Source organism: Somniosus microcephalus, chromosome 31 (assembly GCF_052327205.1).
Source record: "Somniosus microcephalus isolate GS21.2 chromosome 31, FLI_Smic_1.0, whole genome shotgun sequence".
NCBI classification, from domain to species: Eukaryota; Metazoa; Chordata; class Chondrichthyes; order Squaliformes; family Somniosidae; genus Somniosus; species Somniosus microcephalus.
The window spans coordinates 3,868,403-3,888,167 of NC_141017.1; the positions used below are offsets into that span (position 1 = coordinate 3,868,403).

Genomic DNA, 19,765 nt, shown 5'->3' on the forward strand with positions numbered 1-19,765 from the left:
GCAGATTGAGGCCACGTGAGCACTGACTGCTGCCATCCTCGCTGGTTCGGACACATTTCCCCAGGGCTCTCACCACGCCGCAGCAGGCCAGCAATGTGTGCTCCAGCAGATTACTCCGGATGCTGAAGTACTGCCCCGTGGGAGTGCCAGTGTGTCGGTCGAGCAGGGAGTTGCTGTCCTCTCTCAAGATGACAGCATTCCTGCTGCCACCACTGTCACTTCTCCACTGCACTTGCCACCACCTGTAGGACAGACTGCTGCCGCCCATGCAGAGTTGGTGCAGTCAGCAGCCGGGCCCTCCAGGCCCAGAGCTGGTCGAAGCCGTCCTTCAAGGGCATCTTCAGTCTCAGGTTGTGACAATCAGCAGCCTTCCACCAGCCTTGCTCCAGCCACTGGGGTCCCATTACGGAGGAGCTGCAGGGTGGGAAGAGGGGAATTTCGCAAGGGAAGCAGATCACCTTCGATGGGAAAAAAGTAGGAGGTGTGACAAAATGTTGTTCATTGTTTTATTAAAGGCCGTGGTTCGTGGTCAAATTTTTAAAACTGTTTTGGACATTGTCTCCAGGTTGTGAGAACCAGTTATGTTAATGACTGTTTTTTTTGGTGTTTCTTTTTATTAGTTTGTCCTGCGGAAATGAGACACAGAGTTTGTAAAATAAATAAGTTTCTGTATTCAAAATGTACATGTTTGGTCTTTGCAATCATTGTTGCCTTAACCGGCTTAGGGGTTGCGGGATGGTTTCATTCAGGTTGTTTTTCCTAAGAAGGGGCCTAGAAGCGACTTGCTATGAGCCTTTCATGGATGGCCCTTCCACTTTGTACATTGTGTGCCTCCCTCCCGCCTTGGTGCTGCTGATGATCATCCTCCTCCTCTTCTTCCTCCTCCTCTGGTGGTGCTCCAATGCCTGGTGGCGTTGGCTGGGTCCCGAGGATTGCAAGGTTATGCAGCATGCAGCACACAACAACGAAGTGGGAGACTCGCTCAGGCGAGTACTGAAGGGCTCCTCCAGAATGGTCCAGACAGCGGAACCGTTGCTTGAGCACACCGATTGTGTGCTCAACGATGTTCCTGGTAGCTTGATGGCTCTTGTTGTATCGTAGCTCAGCAGGGGTGCTGGGCAAACGGAGCGGTGTCATCAGCCAGGTGCACAGAGGATATCCCTTGTCCCCGAGAAGCCAACCACCTGGGTGATGCAGTGCCTGGAAAAGGTCTGCCACAGAAGTCTGGCGCAGGATGAAGGCATCGTGGCTGCTGCCTGGAAAGTGGGCATTGACAGCGAGTATCAGCTGTCTGTGGTCACAGACCAACTGAAAGTTTAAGGAATGGAAGCCCTTTCGGTTGCGGAAATCCTCGGCATTCTCTTGTGGCGCACGCAAAGCCACAAGCGTGCAGTCAATGGCGCCCTGCAGCATGGCGAAGCCCACTATCATCGCAAAGCCCATTGCGCGTTCTTGCTGCTTGTCCGGGGTCATGCGGAAAGAGATGTACTCTCGTCTCCTTTTAAAGAGGGTATTTGTGTCCTGACGGATACAGAAATGCACCGCAAACTGGGAGATATTGGCGATGTCTCCAGTAGCTGATTGAAATGAGCCGGTGGCATAAAAGTTGAGAGCCACTGTTAGCTTCACTGCCACCGACAGAGACGTCCTGCTCCTCAGTTGAGGCTGCAGATCTGGCTGAAGCAGGTGGCAGAGCTCAGTGACCACCTCCTTGCTGAAGCACAGCCTTCGCAAACACTGCTCCTCAGACATATTAATGTAGGAGAACTGTTGGCGAAATACCCTGGGAGGGTAAGGTCTCCTGTACCGAGGCCTGTTGGCCCTCCTCCATCTGGCCATGATTGCCACTCTCTCTCTGTGCCCTCTGAATGTGATGGAGAAGGACGACGTCCCCATCCATTGCAGCCCCCATAGTATCTAGGCAATCAAAGTTATGAAGGTCAAAAACCAAAGTACCTGCAAAGTTATGGTCAGAAGCCAAAACTACCTCAGACAACGTTAACTCAATGCAGAAGTCTCTCTTTCTCTCTTTGTCTCTCTCAAAATCTCTCTCTCTCAGAACGAGTGGTGCAAAAATGGCTACCACACAAAAGCCAGGAAGAGGCCCCTTTTAAATAGCGCCCCCCCAGCCCCACAGCGACTGGGAAGCGTTCCAGTCGACCTGTCGCTGGTTGCGCCAGGCGGAAAGGAGGGGGGCGCCACTCAATTTCCGTTCCTGGGCGTCACAAGGGCTTTGCACTCTCGAATCACATCAAGATCTGCGTGCGCAGGAGATCGGGCGGTATTGTTTAGCGCCGCCGCAAAATGTCCGGTCAATTTCGTGAGAGGCGCAGTTATCGCCGCGCCCGGGTGTTAGTTGCTTTGCGCCCCATTAGCGCCCACTTAAGGCGCTAACGGGAGGCAGAAACCAGCTGAATTTTTCCCCCTTTGTGTCTTAATGCGAGGAGCATTCATAATAAGGTGGATGAATTAGCTGTGCAAATAGATGCAAACGGATATGATATAATTGGGATTACGGAGACATGGCTCCAGGGTGACCAAGACTGGGAATTCAACATCCAGGGGTATTCAATATTCAGGAAGGACAGGAGAAAAGGAAAAGGAGGTGGGGTAGCATTGCTGGTTAAAGTGGAGAATAACACAACAGTAAGGAAGGATATCAGCTCTGATGATGTGGAATCTGTATGGGCAGAGCTGAGAAATACCAAGGGGCAGAAAACGTTAGTGGGAGTTGTGTACAGACCCCCAAACAGTAATGCTGAGGTTGGGGATGGCATGAAACGGGAAATTAGAGACGCGTGCAATAAGGGCACAGCAGTTATCATGGGTGACTTTCATCTACATATAGATTGGGCTAACCAAATTAGTAACAATACTGTGGAGGAGGAATTCCTGGAGTGTATACGGGATGGTTTCCTTGACCAACATGTCGAGGAACCAACCAGAGATCAAGCCATCTTAGACTGGGTATTATGTAATGAGAAAGGATTAATTAGCAATCTTGTTGTGCGAGGCCCCTTGGGGCGGAGCGATCATAATATGATAGAATTCTTCATTAAGATGGAGAGTGAAGTAGTTGACTCAGAGACTAGGTTCCTGAATTTAAATAAAGGAAACTACGATGGTATGAGACGCGAGTTGGCTAGGATGGATTCGGGAACGTTACTTAAAGGGTTGATGGTGGATAGGCAATGGCAAACATTCAAAGATCGCATGGATGAACTACAGAATTTGTTTATCCCTGTTTGGCATAAAAATAAAACAAGAAAGGTGACTCAACCATGGATAACAAGGGAAATTAGGGATAGCATAAGATCCAAGGAGAGGACATATAATTTGGCCAGAAAAAGCAGCAAACCTGAGGATTGGGAGCAGTTTAAGATTCAGCAAAGGAGGACAAAGGGATTAATTAAGAGGGGGAAAATAGATTATTGTGGCAGAACCACTGAATGACTCTGGCTAACTGTATATAATTCTCTTTAACGATGTTCTAACACCAGCCTAAGCCTGTACCATTATGTTAGGCATTACTGTGTTTTGTATATAGAGTTTGTATGTACGGGGCGTGGCCCCTTTAAGAGCGCGGGAAAACGCGGGCAAACGCAATGACGTCATGTCGCAAACCACGTGACTGCCCAGGCAGTCCTCGTGGCATCTCCGTTGAGTAAGGACCTGTTTCATTGTTCTCCTGTGTCGATCTCAGTTATTCGTAGGAATTCGTCAATTCCTACATTATGAGAGTAAGCTTGCAGGGAACATAAAAACTGACTGTAAAAGCTTCTATAGATATGTGAAAAGAAAAAGATTGGTGAAGTCAAGCGTAGGTCCCTTGCAGTCAGAATCAGGGGAATTTATAATGGGGAACAAAGAAATTGCAGGCCAATTAAACTTTGGTTCTGTCTTCACAAAGGAGGACACAAATAACCTCCCAGAGATGTCAGGGAACATAGGGTCTAATGAGAGGGAGGAATTGAATGAAATCAGTATTTGTAGTGAAATGGTGTTAGGGAAATTGATGGGCTTGAAGGCCAATAAATCCCCAGGGCCTGATAATCTACATCCTAGGGTATTTAAGGAAGTGGCCCTAGAAATAGTAGATGCATTGCTGGTCATCTTCCAAAATTCTATAGACTCTGGAACAGTTCCCATGGATTGGAGGATAGCTAATGTAACCCCACTATTTAAAAAGGGTGGTAGAGAAAAAACGGGGAATTATAGCCTGACATCGGTAGTGGGGAAAATGCTAGAGTCCATTATAAAAGATGTAATAGCAGAGCACTTAGAAAACAGTGACAGGACCGGACAAAGTCAACATGCATTTAGAACAGGTAAATCATGCTTGACTAATCTACTGGAATTTTTTGAGGATGTAACTGGTAAAATAGATACGGGAGAACCAGTGGATGTTGGACTTTCAGAAGGCTTTTGATAAGGTCCCGCATAAGAGATTAGCGTGTAAAGCTAAAGCACATGGGATTGGGGGTAAGGTACTGTCTTGGATAGAGAACTGGTTGGCAGACAGGAAGCAAAGAGTTGGAATAAACGAGTCTTTTTCCGAGTGGCAGGCAGTGACTAGTAGGGAACCACAGGGTACGGTGCTCGGACCCCAGCTATTCACAATATATATAAATGATCTAGACAAGGGAACTAGATGTAATATCTCCAAGTTTGCAGATGACACAAAGCTGGGTGGGCGTGTGTGCTGTGAGGAGGATGCAGAGAAACTCTAGTACAATTTGGACAGCTTGGGTGATTGGGCAGATGCATGGCAAATGCAGTATAATGATGATAAATGCGAGGTTATCCACTTCGGTGGCAAAAACAGGAAGACAGATTATTATCTGATCGGCAATAGATTGGGAAAAGGGGAAGTGCAACGAGACCTGGGTGTCCTTGTGCACCAGTTGCTGAAGATAAGCATGCAGGTGCAGCAGGCGGTTAAGAAGGCAAATGGTATGTTGGCCTTCATAGCGAGAGGATTTGAGTACAGGAGCAAGGATGTCTTGCTGCAGTTGTACAGGGCCTTGGTGAGGCCACACCTTGAGTATTGTGTGCCGTTTTGGTCACCTTATCTGAGGAAGGATGTTCTTGCCATGGAGGGAGTGCAGCGAAGATTCACCAGACTGATACCTGGGATGGCAGGAATGACGTATGAGGAGAGATTCGGTCGATTGGGCTTATTCGCTGGAGTTTAGAAGAATGAGAGGGGATGTCATTGAAACTTATAAAATTCTAACAGGACTAGACAGACTAGATGCAGGAAGGATGTTCCTGATGGCGGGGGAGTCCAGAACCAGGGGTCACAGTCTAAGGATAAGGGGTAAGCCATTTAGGACAGAGATGAGGAGGAATTTCTTCACCCAGAGAGTGGTGAACCTGTGGAATTCTCTGCCACACAGGGCAGTTGAGGCCAATTCATTAAATATATTCAAGAAGGAGTTGGATATATTTCTTGAGGCTAAAGGGATCAAGGGATATGGGGAGAAAGCAGGGACAGGGTACTGAATTTGGATGATCAGCCATGATCACATTAAATGGCGGAGCAGGCTCGAGGGGCCGAATGGCCTACTCCTGCTCCTATCTTCTATGTTTCTATGTTACCAAACTAATCCCACTGCCGCGCTCTCCCCATAGCCCTGCATCAATCCCAAACTAATCCTACTACCCCGCTCTCCCCATAGCCCTGTATCATTCCCAAACTAATCCCACTGCCGCGCTCTCCCCATAGCCCTGTATCAATCCCAAAGTAATCCCACTGCCCCGCTCTCTCCCCATAGCCCTGTATCAATCCCCAAACTAATCCCATGATCCTGCTCTCTCCCCATAGCCCTGTATCAATCCCAAACTAACCCCACTGCCCCGCTCTCTCCCCATAGCCCTGTATCAATCCCAAACTTACCCCACTGCCCCACTCTCTCCGCATAGCCCAGTATCAAACCCAATCTCACCCCACTGCCCCGCTCTCCCCATAGCCCTGTATCAATCCCAAACTAATCCCACTGCCCCGCTCTCTCCCCATGGCCCTGTATCAATCCCAAACTAATCCCACTGCCCCGCTCTCTCCCCATAGCCCTGTATCAATCCCAAACTAATCCCACTGCCCCGCTCTCTCCCCCTAGCCCTGTATCATTGCCAAACTAATCCCGCTACCCCGCTCTCCCCATAGCCCTGTATCAATCCCAAACTAATCCCACTGCCCCGCTCTCTCCCCATAGCCCTGTATCAATCCCAAACTAATCCCACTGCCCCGATCTCTCCCCCAGCCCTGTATCAATCCCCAAACTAATCCCGCTGTCCCGCTCTCTCCCCATAGCCCTGTATCAATCCCAAACTAATCCCACTGCCCCGATCTCTCCCCCTAGCCCTGTATCAATCCCCAAACTAATCCCACTGCCCCGCTCTCTCCCCCTAGCCCTGTATCATTGCCAAATTAATCCCACTGCCCCGCTCTCCCCATAGCCCTGTATCAATCCCAAACTAATCCCACTGCCCTGCTCTCTCCTCATAGCCCTGTATCAATCCCAAACTAACCCCACTGCCCCGCTCTCTCCCCATAGCCCTGTATCAATCCCAATCTTACCCCACTGCCCCACTCTCTCCGCATAGCCCAGTATCAAACCCAATCTCACCCCACTGCCCCACTCTCTCCCCATAGCCCTGCATCAATCCCAAACTAATCCCACTGCCCCGCTCTCCCCATAGCCCTGTATCAATCCCAAACTAATCCCACTGCCCCGCTCTCTCCCCATGGCCCTGTATCAATCCCAAACTAATCCCACTGCCCTGCTCTCTCCCCATAGCCCTGTATCAATCCCAAACTAATCCCACTGCCCCGCTCTCTCCCCATGGCCCTGTATCAATCCCAAACTAACCCCACTGCCCCGCTCTCTCCCCATAGCCCTGTATCAATCCCAAACTTACCCCACTGCCCCACTCTCTCCGCATAGCCCAGTATCAAACCCAATCTCACCCCACTGCCCCACTCTCTCCCCATAGCCCTGCATCAATCCCAAACTAATCCCACTGCCCCGCTCTCCCCATAGCCCTGTATCAATCCCAAACTAATCCCACTGCCCCGCTCTCTCCCCATGGCCCTGTATCAATCCCAAACTAATCCCACTGCCCTGCTCTCTCCCCATAGCCCTGTATCAATCCCAAACTAATCACACTGCCCCGCTCTCTCCCCATAGCCCTGTATCAATCCCAAACTAATCCCACTGCCCCGCTCTCTCCCCCTAGCCCTGTATCATTGCCAAACTAATCCCACTGCCCCGCTCTCCCCATAGCCCTGTATCAATCCCAAACTAATCCCACTGCCCCGCTCTCTCCCCATAGCCCTGTATCAATCCCAAACTAATCCCACTGCCCCGATCTCTCCCCCTAGCCCTGTATCAATCCCAAACTAATCCCACTGCCCTGCTCTCTCCCCATAGCCCTGTATCATTCCCAAACTTACCCATGACCCCACTCTCTCCCCATAGCCCTGTATGAATCCCAAACTAATCTCACTGCCCCACTCACTTCCCATAGCCCTGTATCAATCCCAATCTAATCCCACTGCCCCGCTCTCTCCCCATATCCCTGTATCAATCCCAAACTAATCCCACTTCCCTGCTCTCTCCCCATAGCCCTGTATCATTCCCAAACTTACCCATGACCCCACTCTCTCCCCATAGCCCTGTACGAATCCCAAACTAATCTCACTGCCCCACTCACTTCCCATAGCCCTGTATCAATCCCAAACTAATCCCACTGCCCCACTCTCTCCCCATAGCCCTGTATCATTCCCAAACTTACCCATGACCCCACTCACTTCCCATAGCCCTGTACGAATCCCAAACTAATCTCACTGCCCCACTCACTTCCCATAGCCCTGTATCAATCCCAAACTAATCCCACTGCCCCACTCTCTCCCCTGTCAAATTAAAAGAATGATTGCATTGATATAGCACTTTTACTAACCACTGGACATCCCCATGCTCTTCATTGCCAATGAAGTACTTTTTGAAGTGTAGTCACTGTTGTAAAGTAGGAAAAGCGGCAGCTAATTTGCTCACAGCAAGCTCCCACAAACAGCAATGTGATAATGACCAGGTAACCATTTTGTTGATGTAGTTTGAGGGTTAAATATTGGCCAGGACACCGGGGAGAACTCCACTGCTCTTCTTCCAATAGTGCCATGGGATCATTTATGGCCACCTGAGAGGACAGGCGGGGGTGAAAGACGGCACCTCCGACAGTGCAGCACTCCCCCAGCACTGCACTGGAGTGTCAGCCTAGATGTTTGTGCTCATTTCTCTGGAGTGGGGCCGAACCCACAACCTTTTGATTCAGAGGCGAGAGTGCTGAGCTAGGGCTGACCCATAATGTCTTCTGGAAGTTCATATAGACAACATCCATCGACACTCCCTTATTCACTATGCCAGTGACATACTCAAGAAATGCAACTAGATTCCTCAGACCTGACCTACTCTTCCCAAATACACGCTGACTTTGATCAGCTCATACTTGTCCAAGTGTTCAGTCATTCTGTCCCTGGTGATAGATTCCAGTAAGTTCCCCACAACTGACGTTAAACTGACGGGCCTGTAGTTTCCTGGTTTCTTCCTCCCTCCCTTCTTAAAGAATGGAGTGACATTTGAAAATTTTCCAATTCAAAGGCACAATTCCCGAACCTAGAGAGGTAGGATAATGATGACTAACACACCTGCAATTTCTTCCCTTGTTCCATTTAATACCCTGGGCTGGAAAACATCAGTTCCTAAAGTTTTAAGTCCCATTATTTCCTCCATAACCATTTTCTTATTTGTATTAAATCCACTAAATTCCTCCCCTTGACTTATTTTTAGGTTCCCTTCAATGTGACCTGGTCTCCCTTTCTCCTCTGTCTTTCTCTTGTATCTGCTCTTTATGTTTAACTGCAGCAGACTATTCCACTATGGAAGGTATCACAGATAGGTGGGCAGAAAAGTGGCAAATGGAATTCAATCCGGAGAAGTGTGAGGTAATGCATTTGGGGAGGGCTAACGAGGCAACGGAATACACAATAAATGGTAGGACACTGAGAAATTTAGAGGAACAGAGGGACCTTGGAATCCATGTCCACATGTCCCTGAAGGTAGCAGGACAGGTAGATAAGGTGGTTAAGAAGGCATACGGAATACTCGCCTTTATTAGCTGAGGCATAGAATACAAGAGCAGGGGGGTTATGCTTGAACTGTATAAAACACTAGTCAGGCCACAGCTAGAGTACTGCGTGCAGTTCTGGTCACCACATTACAGGAAAGATGTGATTGCACTAGAGAGGGTGCAGAGGAGATTTACGAGGATGTTGCCAGGACTGGAGAATTTTAGCTATGAGGAAAGATTGGAGAGGCTGGGGTTGTTTTCTTTGGAACAGCGGAGGCTGAGGGGAGACCTTATTGAGGTGAGTAAAATTATGAGGGGTTGAGATAGTGTGGATAGGAAGGACCTATTTCCCTTAGCAGAATGGTCAGAAACCAGGGGGCACAGATTTAAAGTAATTGGTCGGAGGTTTAGAGGAGGGTTGAGGAGAAACTTTTTTCACCCAGAGGGCGGTGGGGGTCTGGAACTCACTGCCTGAAAGGGTGACAGAGGCAGAAACCCTCATCACATTTAAAAAGTACTCGGGGACGCACTTGAAATGCCGGAACCTGCAGGGCTACAGACCAAGAGCTGGGAAGTGGGATTAGGCTGGAGAGCTCTTTGTCGGCCGGCACGGACACAATGGGCCGAATGGCCTCCTTCTGTGCTGTAATTTCCTCTGATTCTATGATGTCCTCATCCAAGATCTACATGTACAGGGGGGCGGGGCAAGCACCTCGTTCGCAGGATGTGGATTGGCAATTTAAATATTACTGTGAGGCTGCATGCCTCATATTTATCCACCATTTAAAATTTAACCCGGGCCGGGTTTCCCAGCCCTCGGGAAACCCGGCAGCTAAAGGGAGGCGAGAACTGTTGGATCTAGGATGCAAGTGCCTTTCCACTTACCCGCTGGATCCAGCATACCTGCCTCGTCAAACCCCCACGATCAGAATCCCCGCGCCCCCCCCACCCCTGCCCGTGCTTCCAATCTCCTCCTTGAGGCCTCCAATCTTCCCCTTGATCTGGCCTCCCTGATGTTGCCTGCAGACTCTGATCATCTTCCCCTCCCCTGCTCCCAGCCTCCCTCCTCTCCGCTCCCCAGCTGTGGCCTGGTGCCCAAGGCGTACCCGCCTGACAGCCAGCCAGCCTCTCAATCTGGCTGGTTGCGGCCGGGAAATGGAGACAAAAAAATGGTCTTTCGAGTTTCCCAACCTCAATCCAGACCCCCAGCCCTCTCCCTCCCTGCCTCCGAGTTAATATCCAGCCCTGTGTGTGGACACTGTGGGTCTTACCTTGACTTGGGAGTGTGTGGCTTGATGCTGCTCCAGACTGACCGAGTGTCCAAAGGCTTTCCCACACGCCTCACAGGTGAAGGGCTGGCTGCCACTGTGTGATCTTCGGACATGAACCTCCAGCCCATGAGGAGTCGAAAACACCTGCTCAACAAGAAGGATTGATGGTGAAGACCAGTCCTTGGTGAGGCTGCACTGACAGCGCTCACGTCACTGGGGGTTTGGGGACTGGCTCGCTGGTGAGGGTTTATCCTGTCTCAGTAAATCTCGCAGCTGTCATGGGCCCGAGCCTCTCCCTCTGGCCTACAACAGGAGGTTGCAGGCAAGGGGGAGACAGTTGGATTTGTTCATTACAAACTTCAGCAGGGCGGTGTGGCGAGATTGAGTGTCAGCCGCTGCCCGAATGCTCGGTGACACATGGACCCCATCGCGCAATCACATCAACGCAAACCCTGGAAATTCATACCAACAGTTCAAGGGGACACTGGGGGCTGTGTGAATGCCCTGGCTATGGGGTCTGAGGAGGGGGAATGGAAAATGTGCTGGGACCTGGGGGTCAGAAGGTGCCCTCTGGATTAGTGGATCGGACCTCACACCTGCAGGTCATCCCTCTCAATCCAATACTTGGATCAGTACACGCTCTATCACACCGCGGCTCTGGCTGTACATCAGCTGACAATTTATTGAACCATCAACGGGTTAATGATTCCCCTGCCACGCAGCCAGTTCACCCTGTACCGTCACTGACAGGCACTGACCCAGGGAGGGCACCCTGCACCGTTTATCCCTTCAGTAAGTGTCGCTGGGTGTGACTGGGTGTGCCCAAGTGTGAGTGGGACTCTTTACCTTGTCACATTTGATGCAGTTGTACGGAGCTTGGTGCGGGGGTCTCTGGGTGAAGAGTATGTGGCTGTTCTCCTCAATGCTTCGTGCAGGGCTCGGGCTCTGGAGGGGGGTCCTTGGGTCTAACATCGGTGACAGGTAATCCTGAACCAGGTGCTTGAGTCCCACTGTGGAGTAACCACTCCAGGAGTAGGGCCTGAATCGTAATCCCAGGGTCCGGGGAGCCTCCGGAGGGAGAAACAAGTTATCTGAAAGTAAAAGCGATCAAAACATTCAATGAGGTATAAATATACATTAAAGGAGATTTAACCGACATCCCCTCAGAGTGAGGCGGGACCTTGACTAATACAAACTCTCCGTCTCACATTGGGAGCCATTTCACTCACACTTGCCATTGGTTTTCTTCAGGATCCTATTTTCCGTCAGTTCTGGTGTTTTTTCCCAGGTGCTCCTGAACCTGCCTGGACTGTGCTGCCTCCTTGTTGGGTTCAGTCCCACAGGCCTCAGTAACTCACCCAAGTTTCCATTCCTCACCTGTCTCGACAGTGAGTATGGGGCAATTCAACCGTGAGGGGTCACAGCTGGACCGGGTCCTATCCTGACCTCATGTTCACTCAGCCACCGTCTCCAGCAGAACACTACATCGACATAGATACAGGTCTAGAGTGTAGAGCCCACTTAGTGGGCGAGTCACACTTCTTTCTGTCACAATGTTTGGTCACTCTTAATCATAGTGAAATTTATTACAATTAGCTCAAGCTTATTTTAAACTAACCAAATTTCTTCTACTTTCCTCTGATTCTCTAAATCTAACACATGACTAGGCGGTCCTTTAATCTCCATCAGTAACCATCAGCTCACCATCAGCACAACACCAGCAGCCCCAGCACAGTGCCATCAGTCCCAGCACACCGCCATCAGTCCCAGCACACCGCCATCCATCCCAGCACACCGCCATCAGTCCCAGCACACCGCCATCAGTCCCAGCACACCGCCATCAGTCCCAGCACACCGCCATCAGTCCCAACAAATCACCATCAGTCCCAGCACATCGCCATCACTCCCAGCACACCATCAGTCCCAGCACACTGCCATCAGTTTGAGCACACTGCCATCAGTCCCAGCACATCACCATCACTCCCAGCACACCGCCATCAGTCCCAGCACAACAACATCACTCCCAGCACACCGCCATCAGTCCCAGCACAACAACATCAGGCCCAGCACATCGCCATCACTCCCAGCACATCGCCATCACTCACAGCACACGCTATCAGTCCCAGCACAACAACATCAGTCCCAGCAAACCACCATCCATCCCAGCACACCGCCATCAGTCCCAGCACAACAACATCACTCCCAGCACACCATCATCAGTCCCAGCACACCGCCATCAGTCCCAGCACAACAACATCAGTCCCAGCACACCGCCATCCATCCCAGCACACCACCATCAGTCCCAGCACACCGCCATCAGTCCCAGCACACCGCCATCAGTCCCAGCACATCGCCATCACTCCCAGCACACTGCCATCAGTCCCAGCACATCGCCATCACTCCCAGCACACCGCCATCAGTCCCAGCACACCGCCATCAGTCCCAACAAATCACCATCAGTCCCAGCACATCGCCATCACTCCCAGCACACCATCAGTCCCAGCACACCGCCATCAGTTTGAGCACACTGCCATCAGTCCCAGCACATCACCATCACTCCCAGCACACCACCATCAGTCCCAGCACAACAACATCACTCCCAGCACACCACCATCAGTCCCAGCACAACAACATCAGGCCCAGCACATCGCCATCACTCCCAGCACATCGCCATCACTCACAGCACACGCTATCAGTCCCAGCACAACAACATCAGTCCCAGCAAACCACCATCCATCCCAGCACACCGCCATCAGTCCCAGCACAACAACATCACTCCCAGCACACCATCATCAGTCCCAGCACACCGCCATCAGTCCCAGCACAACAACATCAGTCCCAGCACACCGCCATCCATCCCAGCACACCGCCATCAGTCCCAGCACACCGCCATCAGTCCCAGCACACCGCCATCAGTCCCAGCACACCGCCATCAGTCCCAGCACAACATCAGTCCCAGCACATCAGTCCCAGCACACTGCCATCAGTTCCAGCACACCGCCATCAGTCCCAGCACAACAACATCAGTCCCAGCACAACAACATCAGTCCCAGCACACCGCCATCAGTCCCAGCACAACAACATCAGTCCCAGCACATCACCATCACTCCCAGCACATCGCCATCACTCCCAGCACATGCTATCAGTCCCAGCACAACAACATCAGTCCCAGCAAACCACCATCCATCCCAGCACACCGCCATCAGTCCCAGCACAACAACATCACTCCCAGCACACCACCATCAGTCCCAGCACACCGCCATCAGTCCCAGCACAACAACATCAGTCCCAGCACACCGCCATCCATCCCAGCACACCGCCATCAGTCCCAGCACACCGCCATCAGCCCCAGCACACTGCCATGAGTCCCAGCACACCGCCATCAGTCCCAGCACAACATCAGTCCCAGCACATCAGTCCCAGCACACCGCCATCAGTCCCAGCACAACAACATCAGTCCCAGCACAACAACATCAGTCCCAGCACAACAACATCAGTCCCAGCACACCGCCATCAGTCCCAGCACACAGTCCTCAGTCCCAGCACACCACCCTCAGTCCTAGCACACCGCCCTCAGTCCCAGCACACCGCCCTCAGTCCCTGCACACCGCCCTCAGTCCCTGCACACCGCCCTCAGTCCCAGCACACCACCCTCAGTCCCTGCACACCGCCCTCAGTCCCAGCACACCGCCCTCAGTCCCAGCACACCACCCTCAGTCCCAGCACAGCGCCCTCAGTCCCAGCACACCGCCCTCACTCCCAGCACACCGCCCTCAGTCCCAGCACACTGCCATCAGTCCCAGCACACAGCCAACAGGCCCAGCACACAGCCAACAGTCCCAGCACACCACCATTAGTCCCAGCACACCGCCATCAGTCCCAGCACAACAACATCAGTCCCAGCACACTGCCATCAGTCCCAGCACACCGCCATCAGTCCCAGCACAACATCACTCCCAGCACATCACCATCACTCCCAGCACACCGCCATCAGTCCCAGCACACCACCATTAGTCCCAGCACAACAACATCAGTCCCAGCACAACAACATCAGTCCCAGCACACCACCATCACTCCCAGCACAACATCACTCCCAGCACATCACCATCACTCCCAGCACACCGCCATCAGTCCCAGCACACCGCCATCAGTCCCAGCACACCGCCATTAGTCCCAGCACAACAACATCAGTCCCAGCACAACAACATCAGTCCCAGCACACTGCCATCAGTCCCAGCACACCGCCATCAGTCCCAGCACAACATCACTCCCAGCACATCACCATCACTCCCAGCACACCGACATCAGTCCCAGCACACCACCCAGAATTCTCTGTCTGTGGGAAGTCTGTGTTTCTCAATTCTCAGTTAATTTGATTCACGTATTAATGTTTTTAACCCTTCTGATTTTGTTCACGTCTGTGAACCTCCCCCACAGGTGACTCTCCTCTTCACAACAATAGACGGGGACAAACCAGGGAATTATAGTCCAGTTAGTAAACTGAAATACTGGGAGAAACCTCGGGAGCCTACTGTCAACAAGGGCAGACATCGACGACAAAGTCCAACACCACCTTCAGTGTGCCAGTGCAGCCTTCGGTCGCCTGAGGAAGAGAGTGTTTGAAGACCAGGACCTCAAACCCGGCACTAAGCTCATGGTCTACAGGGCAGCAGTGATACCCGCCCTCCTGTATGCCTCAGAGACATGGACCATGTACAGCAGGCACCTCAAAACACTGGAGAGGTACCACCAACGCTGCCTCCGCAAGATCCTGCAAATCCATTGGCAGGATAGGTGCACCAACATCAGTGGTCTCGCTCAGGCCAACATCCCCAACATCGAAGCTTTGACCACGTTCAATCAGCTCCGATGGATGGGTCACATTGTCCACATGCCCGATACGAGACTCCCAAAACAAGCGCTCTACTCAGAGCTCCGACACAGCAAGAGAACCCCAGGTGGGCAGAGGAAACGCTTCAAGGACACCCTCAAAGCCTCCTTGAAAAGTGTAACATCCCCACCGACAACTGGGAATCCCTGGCCCAAGACCGCAGAAAGTGGAGGAGAAGCATCCGGGAAGGCGCCGAACACCTCGTGTCTCTTCGCCGGGAGCAAGCGGAAGCCAAGCGCAGGCAGCGCAAGGAGTGCACGTCAACCCAAGCACCCCACCCACCCGCCCCTTCAACCACCGTCTGCCCCACCTGTGACAGAGACTGTAGGTCCCGCATTGGACTCATCAGTCACCTGAGAACTCATTTTTAATGTGGAATCAAGTCATCCTCAGCTCCGAGGGACTGCCTAAGAAGAGTTGGTAAACTGAAATACTGGGAGAAACGTGAGTAAATCAGGGCCAATCCCATGGACCTCTAAAAGGAAGATCACTCTTGACCAAACTAATCAAATTCTTTGAAGAAATAACAAGAGGAAAGGAAATGCAGCAGATGTGGTGTTTATGGATTTTCAAAAGCATTTGATAAAGTATCAGGTTCAAGACTTCGGGAAAAGATACCGGCACCTGGAACTGAGGGGCTGTGTCCTCTTATATCGAACTAGCTGGGAGGCAGAAAGCAAAGGGTCGGGTGAAGGACGTTTCTGGGACTGGGAACATGTGAGTGATGTTCCACCAGGGCCTTTGTTGGGACTGTTCCAACTCACTATATACGCATCAATTATCTGGACTTGGGACTTGAGAGAATATTGAAGTTTGTTGATGACACCAGATTGGGGATATGACAGATTGAGAGAGACTGGCTGGCAGGGTGGGTGGGTAAGGACAGGTGTAGGAAAATGTGAGTAAACATTTTAGAAGCAAGAACAGGGAAAGGAAATGCACCTTAAATGGTGAAATGTTAAATGGAGCAGAGGGACCTTGCTGTGTAGATACGCACATCATTAAAGGTGTGACTGAGAGTAGATCAGACCTTAAAAGGCAAACTGAATTCTTGGCTTTGTATCTACAGGAATCGAATACAAGACCTTAGTTGGGCCACAGTTGGGCATTGGGTACAATAGTGGGCAGCCCATTATAAGAAGGATATAAAAGCAATGGGAAAAAATATAGGTTGACTGGGATGTTGGTGGGGGTGAGGGGTCAGAGTTATAAAAAAAGGCTTGAGAAACTGTCACTTTCTTCCCCAGTGTCCTGTTGTTCAGGAGGTGGCTTGTTGGACCTTCTAGATTATGACGGGTTCATGGTAAGCTTCTGTGCACTGGTTGGAGAGACAGTAACATGAGGCACAAGATAATCACAAACAGAATCAAAGGGAAAGTTAGGAAGACTTTTATTTTTAAAGACGTACCAGGTGAGGAGAGAGGTCCCCAGACATTCTCACACTCGGCTTTTCTCTCGCATGTCTCCTCCTCTGCTCCATGAGGGTCTGTGAGTGTCTCTCGAAGCCCTATTGAGCCAGTGTGTGATTGAGGCTCCCTCCAGCACCCCAACTCTGACCCTCTGACCGAGGCCTTTTTCTCAACGGGATCGATGCCCTGAAAGGGCTCCTCTAATTTGGTTAAAAGACTCGGCGCTCCCTGGGACACAGCCTCCACTTGGCCAGCGCCTGCTGTGGAAAAGAGAGATAGTCAATGGTGAAACTCTGACAGCGCAGACGTCTGAGTGAACATACGAGCTCCAGCACAGTGAGAGGGATGAGAAGGGATCTCTGCAACATCAGCGCCAGCGCTGGATACCACGGCGAACATGGGCAGCCCAGACACTCAGCCCCATCGACCAGACGCTCCGCCCCATCGACCAGACGCTCCGCCCCATCGACCAGACGCTCCGCCCCCATCGACCAGACGTTCTGCCCCCATCGACCAGATGCTCCTCCCCATCGACCAGACGCTCCTCCCCATCGACCAGACGCTCCGCCCCCATCGACCAGACTCTCCACCCCATCAACCAGACGCTCCACCCCCATCGACCAGATGCTCCGCCCCATCGACCAGACGCTCCGCCCCATCGACCAGACGCTCCGCCCAAACCCAGCATCAGTCAGTGTACTTCCCAGGGGCGGGCTTTGGGGGGCTGTGAGAAGACCAGCCTTGGCCCGAGCCTCGGGACAGAGCGTGAAAAGCAGAGAGAGAAAAAATAACCATCAGTACAGATTGTAGCTCAAGCCTCGGCCAACATAGTCTGAGCCATAGAGAGCTGGACAGTCTCTGGGCCCACCCTGGGTCCCGGGGAGAGCGGGTAGACCTTGGTTCAGGTGGGTCCTGCTCCTGCTCACTATCAGTGGCCATGCAACAAAGGCCATTGATTGCTCCTCCTGATTCCACTCACAGACAGTGGACAGCGGAGTCCAACTGCTCTCTGTACAAAAGGCCCAATAGTTGTGTTTCAGCAAGGCCCTTGCCCTCGCAGTGGGACTATGGGATAACTCTCCCTGTGGATAACATTCCCTGTGGATAACGTTCCCTGTGGATAACTCTCCCTGTGGATAACTCTCCCAGTGGATAACGTTCCCTGTGCATAACGTTCCCTGTGGATAACATTCCCTGCGGATAACTCTCCCTATGAATAACGTTCCCTGTGCATAACGTTCCCTGTGGATAACGTTCCCTGTGGATAACATTCCCTGTGCATAATGTTCCCTGTGGATAACTCTCCCTGTGGATAACGTTCCCTGTGCATAACGTTCCCTGTGGATAACATTCCCTGTGGATAACTCTCCCTGTGAATAACGTTCCCTGTGCATAACGTTCCCTGTGGATAACGTTCCCTGTGGATAACATTCCCTGTGCATAACGTTCCCTGTGGATAACTCTCCCTGTGGATAACATTCCCTGTGGATAACTCTCCCTGTGGGTAACTCTCCCTGTGAATAACGTTCCCTGTGGATAACATTCCCTGTGGATAACTCTCCCTGTGAATAACGTTCCCTGTGCATAACGTTCCCTGTGGATAACTCTCCCTGTGGATAACGTTCCCTGTGAATAACGTTCCCTGTGGATAACATTCCCTGTGGATAACATTCCCTGTGGATAACTCTCCCTGTGGGTAACTCTCCCTGTGGATAACATTCCCTGTGGATAACGTTCCCCATGGATAACGTTCCCTGGACAAATACAGCCTGTAATCTCAGCCCATACCACAGCTCATAGCCGGGCTGACATACCCAGCTCGCTGAGGACCGCAGTGAGGGGAACCAGGCCACAGTTTCCCACTGCTCGGATTAACACAAGCCAGGCAGACAGTCCTGTAGAGACAGGACATGAACAGGAGTTGTTCTGTGACCAGACACCAATCAACCCTCCACTAGGCTCACACATTTCATCAATTTCTTTCTCTGGATTGCCCCTGTGATAAGATGAAGGTAACCGGCGGACGTCGCCTCCTGTCTGAGCGCGGGCTCCTTACCTGCACTGTTCACCGGCGTGAGTCTTTGTTGCGTGCACTCATCATCACTGTACCGCCGCCCCTGGTAAACGGTAACCCGCTTACTCCTCACCAGAAAGGAGCGAGGCATTCTGTGCGTCTCCCGGTCTCAGCGTTACGGCACTCTCTGAAAACATAAATCCACCTCGGGTTAGTGTGAGCTGGCACTGGTAAATGGGCAGAGCCCGTGGTGAGCACCCAGCGCCCAGCACCCAGCACCCAGCACCCAGACCCAGCACCCAGAGCCCAGCACCCAGCCCGAGCACCCAGCACCCAGACCGAGCACCCAGGGCCCAGCACCCAGCACCCAGACCGAGCACCCAGAGCCCAGCACCCAGGGCCCAGCACCCAGGACCCAGCACCCTGTCCGAGCACCCAGCACCCAGCCTGAGCACCCAGCACCCGGTCCGAGCACCCAGCACCCAGGGCCCAGCACCCAGGACCCAGCACCCTGTCCGAGCACCCAGCACCCTGCCCGAGCACCCAGCACCCTGCCCGAGCACTCAGCACCCTGCCCTGAGCACCCAGCACCCAGCATCCTGCACGAGCACCCTGCCTCAGCACCCAGCACCCTGCCTGAGCACCCAGCACCCTGCCTCAGCACCCAGCACCCATCGTCCAGCACCCAGAGCCAAGCACCAAGTATCTCTGCTCAGTCTGGGGAGTCAGTCTCTGCGGTCAGGGTGTGATCAGATTCCTCACTCAGCGTTTCCCGCAGCCTCATGCTGGTTTAATTCCCAGCATTATACAGTGGACTCTGAATATTGTCTGATGACAGGTGCCGGGTGGCCATTTGCTTTACAGGCAGCCTGCCAGCACCCGCCCCCTCTGGCCTCCTTCCGCGGGGTGCAGGCCGCGATCGGTCAGCCTGGCGCTCCTCTTGATTGCCGGGCTCTTTTACCAGCACCCCGCTCCCCGGTGGACCAGCAGGGCCCCGGTGCTAGGCCTCTCCCCTTTAATCAGGGGAGGGCGGCCTGTAATACTGCGGCGC

The 19,765-nt window shown here is 52.3% G+C and overlaps 1 protein-coding gene across 1 annotated transcript in view; it reads right to left on the reverse strand.

The window, feature by feature from the left end:
- LOC147097542 (uncharacterized) overlaps positions 1-18,895 on the reverse strand; it is a 31,298-nt gene extending 12,403 nt beyond the window's left edge. Inside the window, exons 1-5 of the mRNA XM_085971395.1 lie at positions 18,757-18,895; positions 18,515-18,595; positions 16,700-16,960; positions 11,247-11,491; positions 10,401-10,544 (exon numbers count right to left, since the gene is read on the reverse strand). Coding sequence (XP_085827521.1) covers positions 10,401-10,544; positions 11,247-11,491; positions 16,700-16,960; positions 18,515-18,595; positions 18,757-18,865 — 840 coding nt within the window. The 5' untranslated portion in view covers positions 18,866-18,895. The remainder of the gene's footprint in view (positions 1-10,400; positions 10,545-11,246; positions 11,492-16,699; positions 16,961-18,514; positions 18,596-18,756) is intronic.
- Positions 18,896-19,765: the final 870 nt, after the last annotated feature.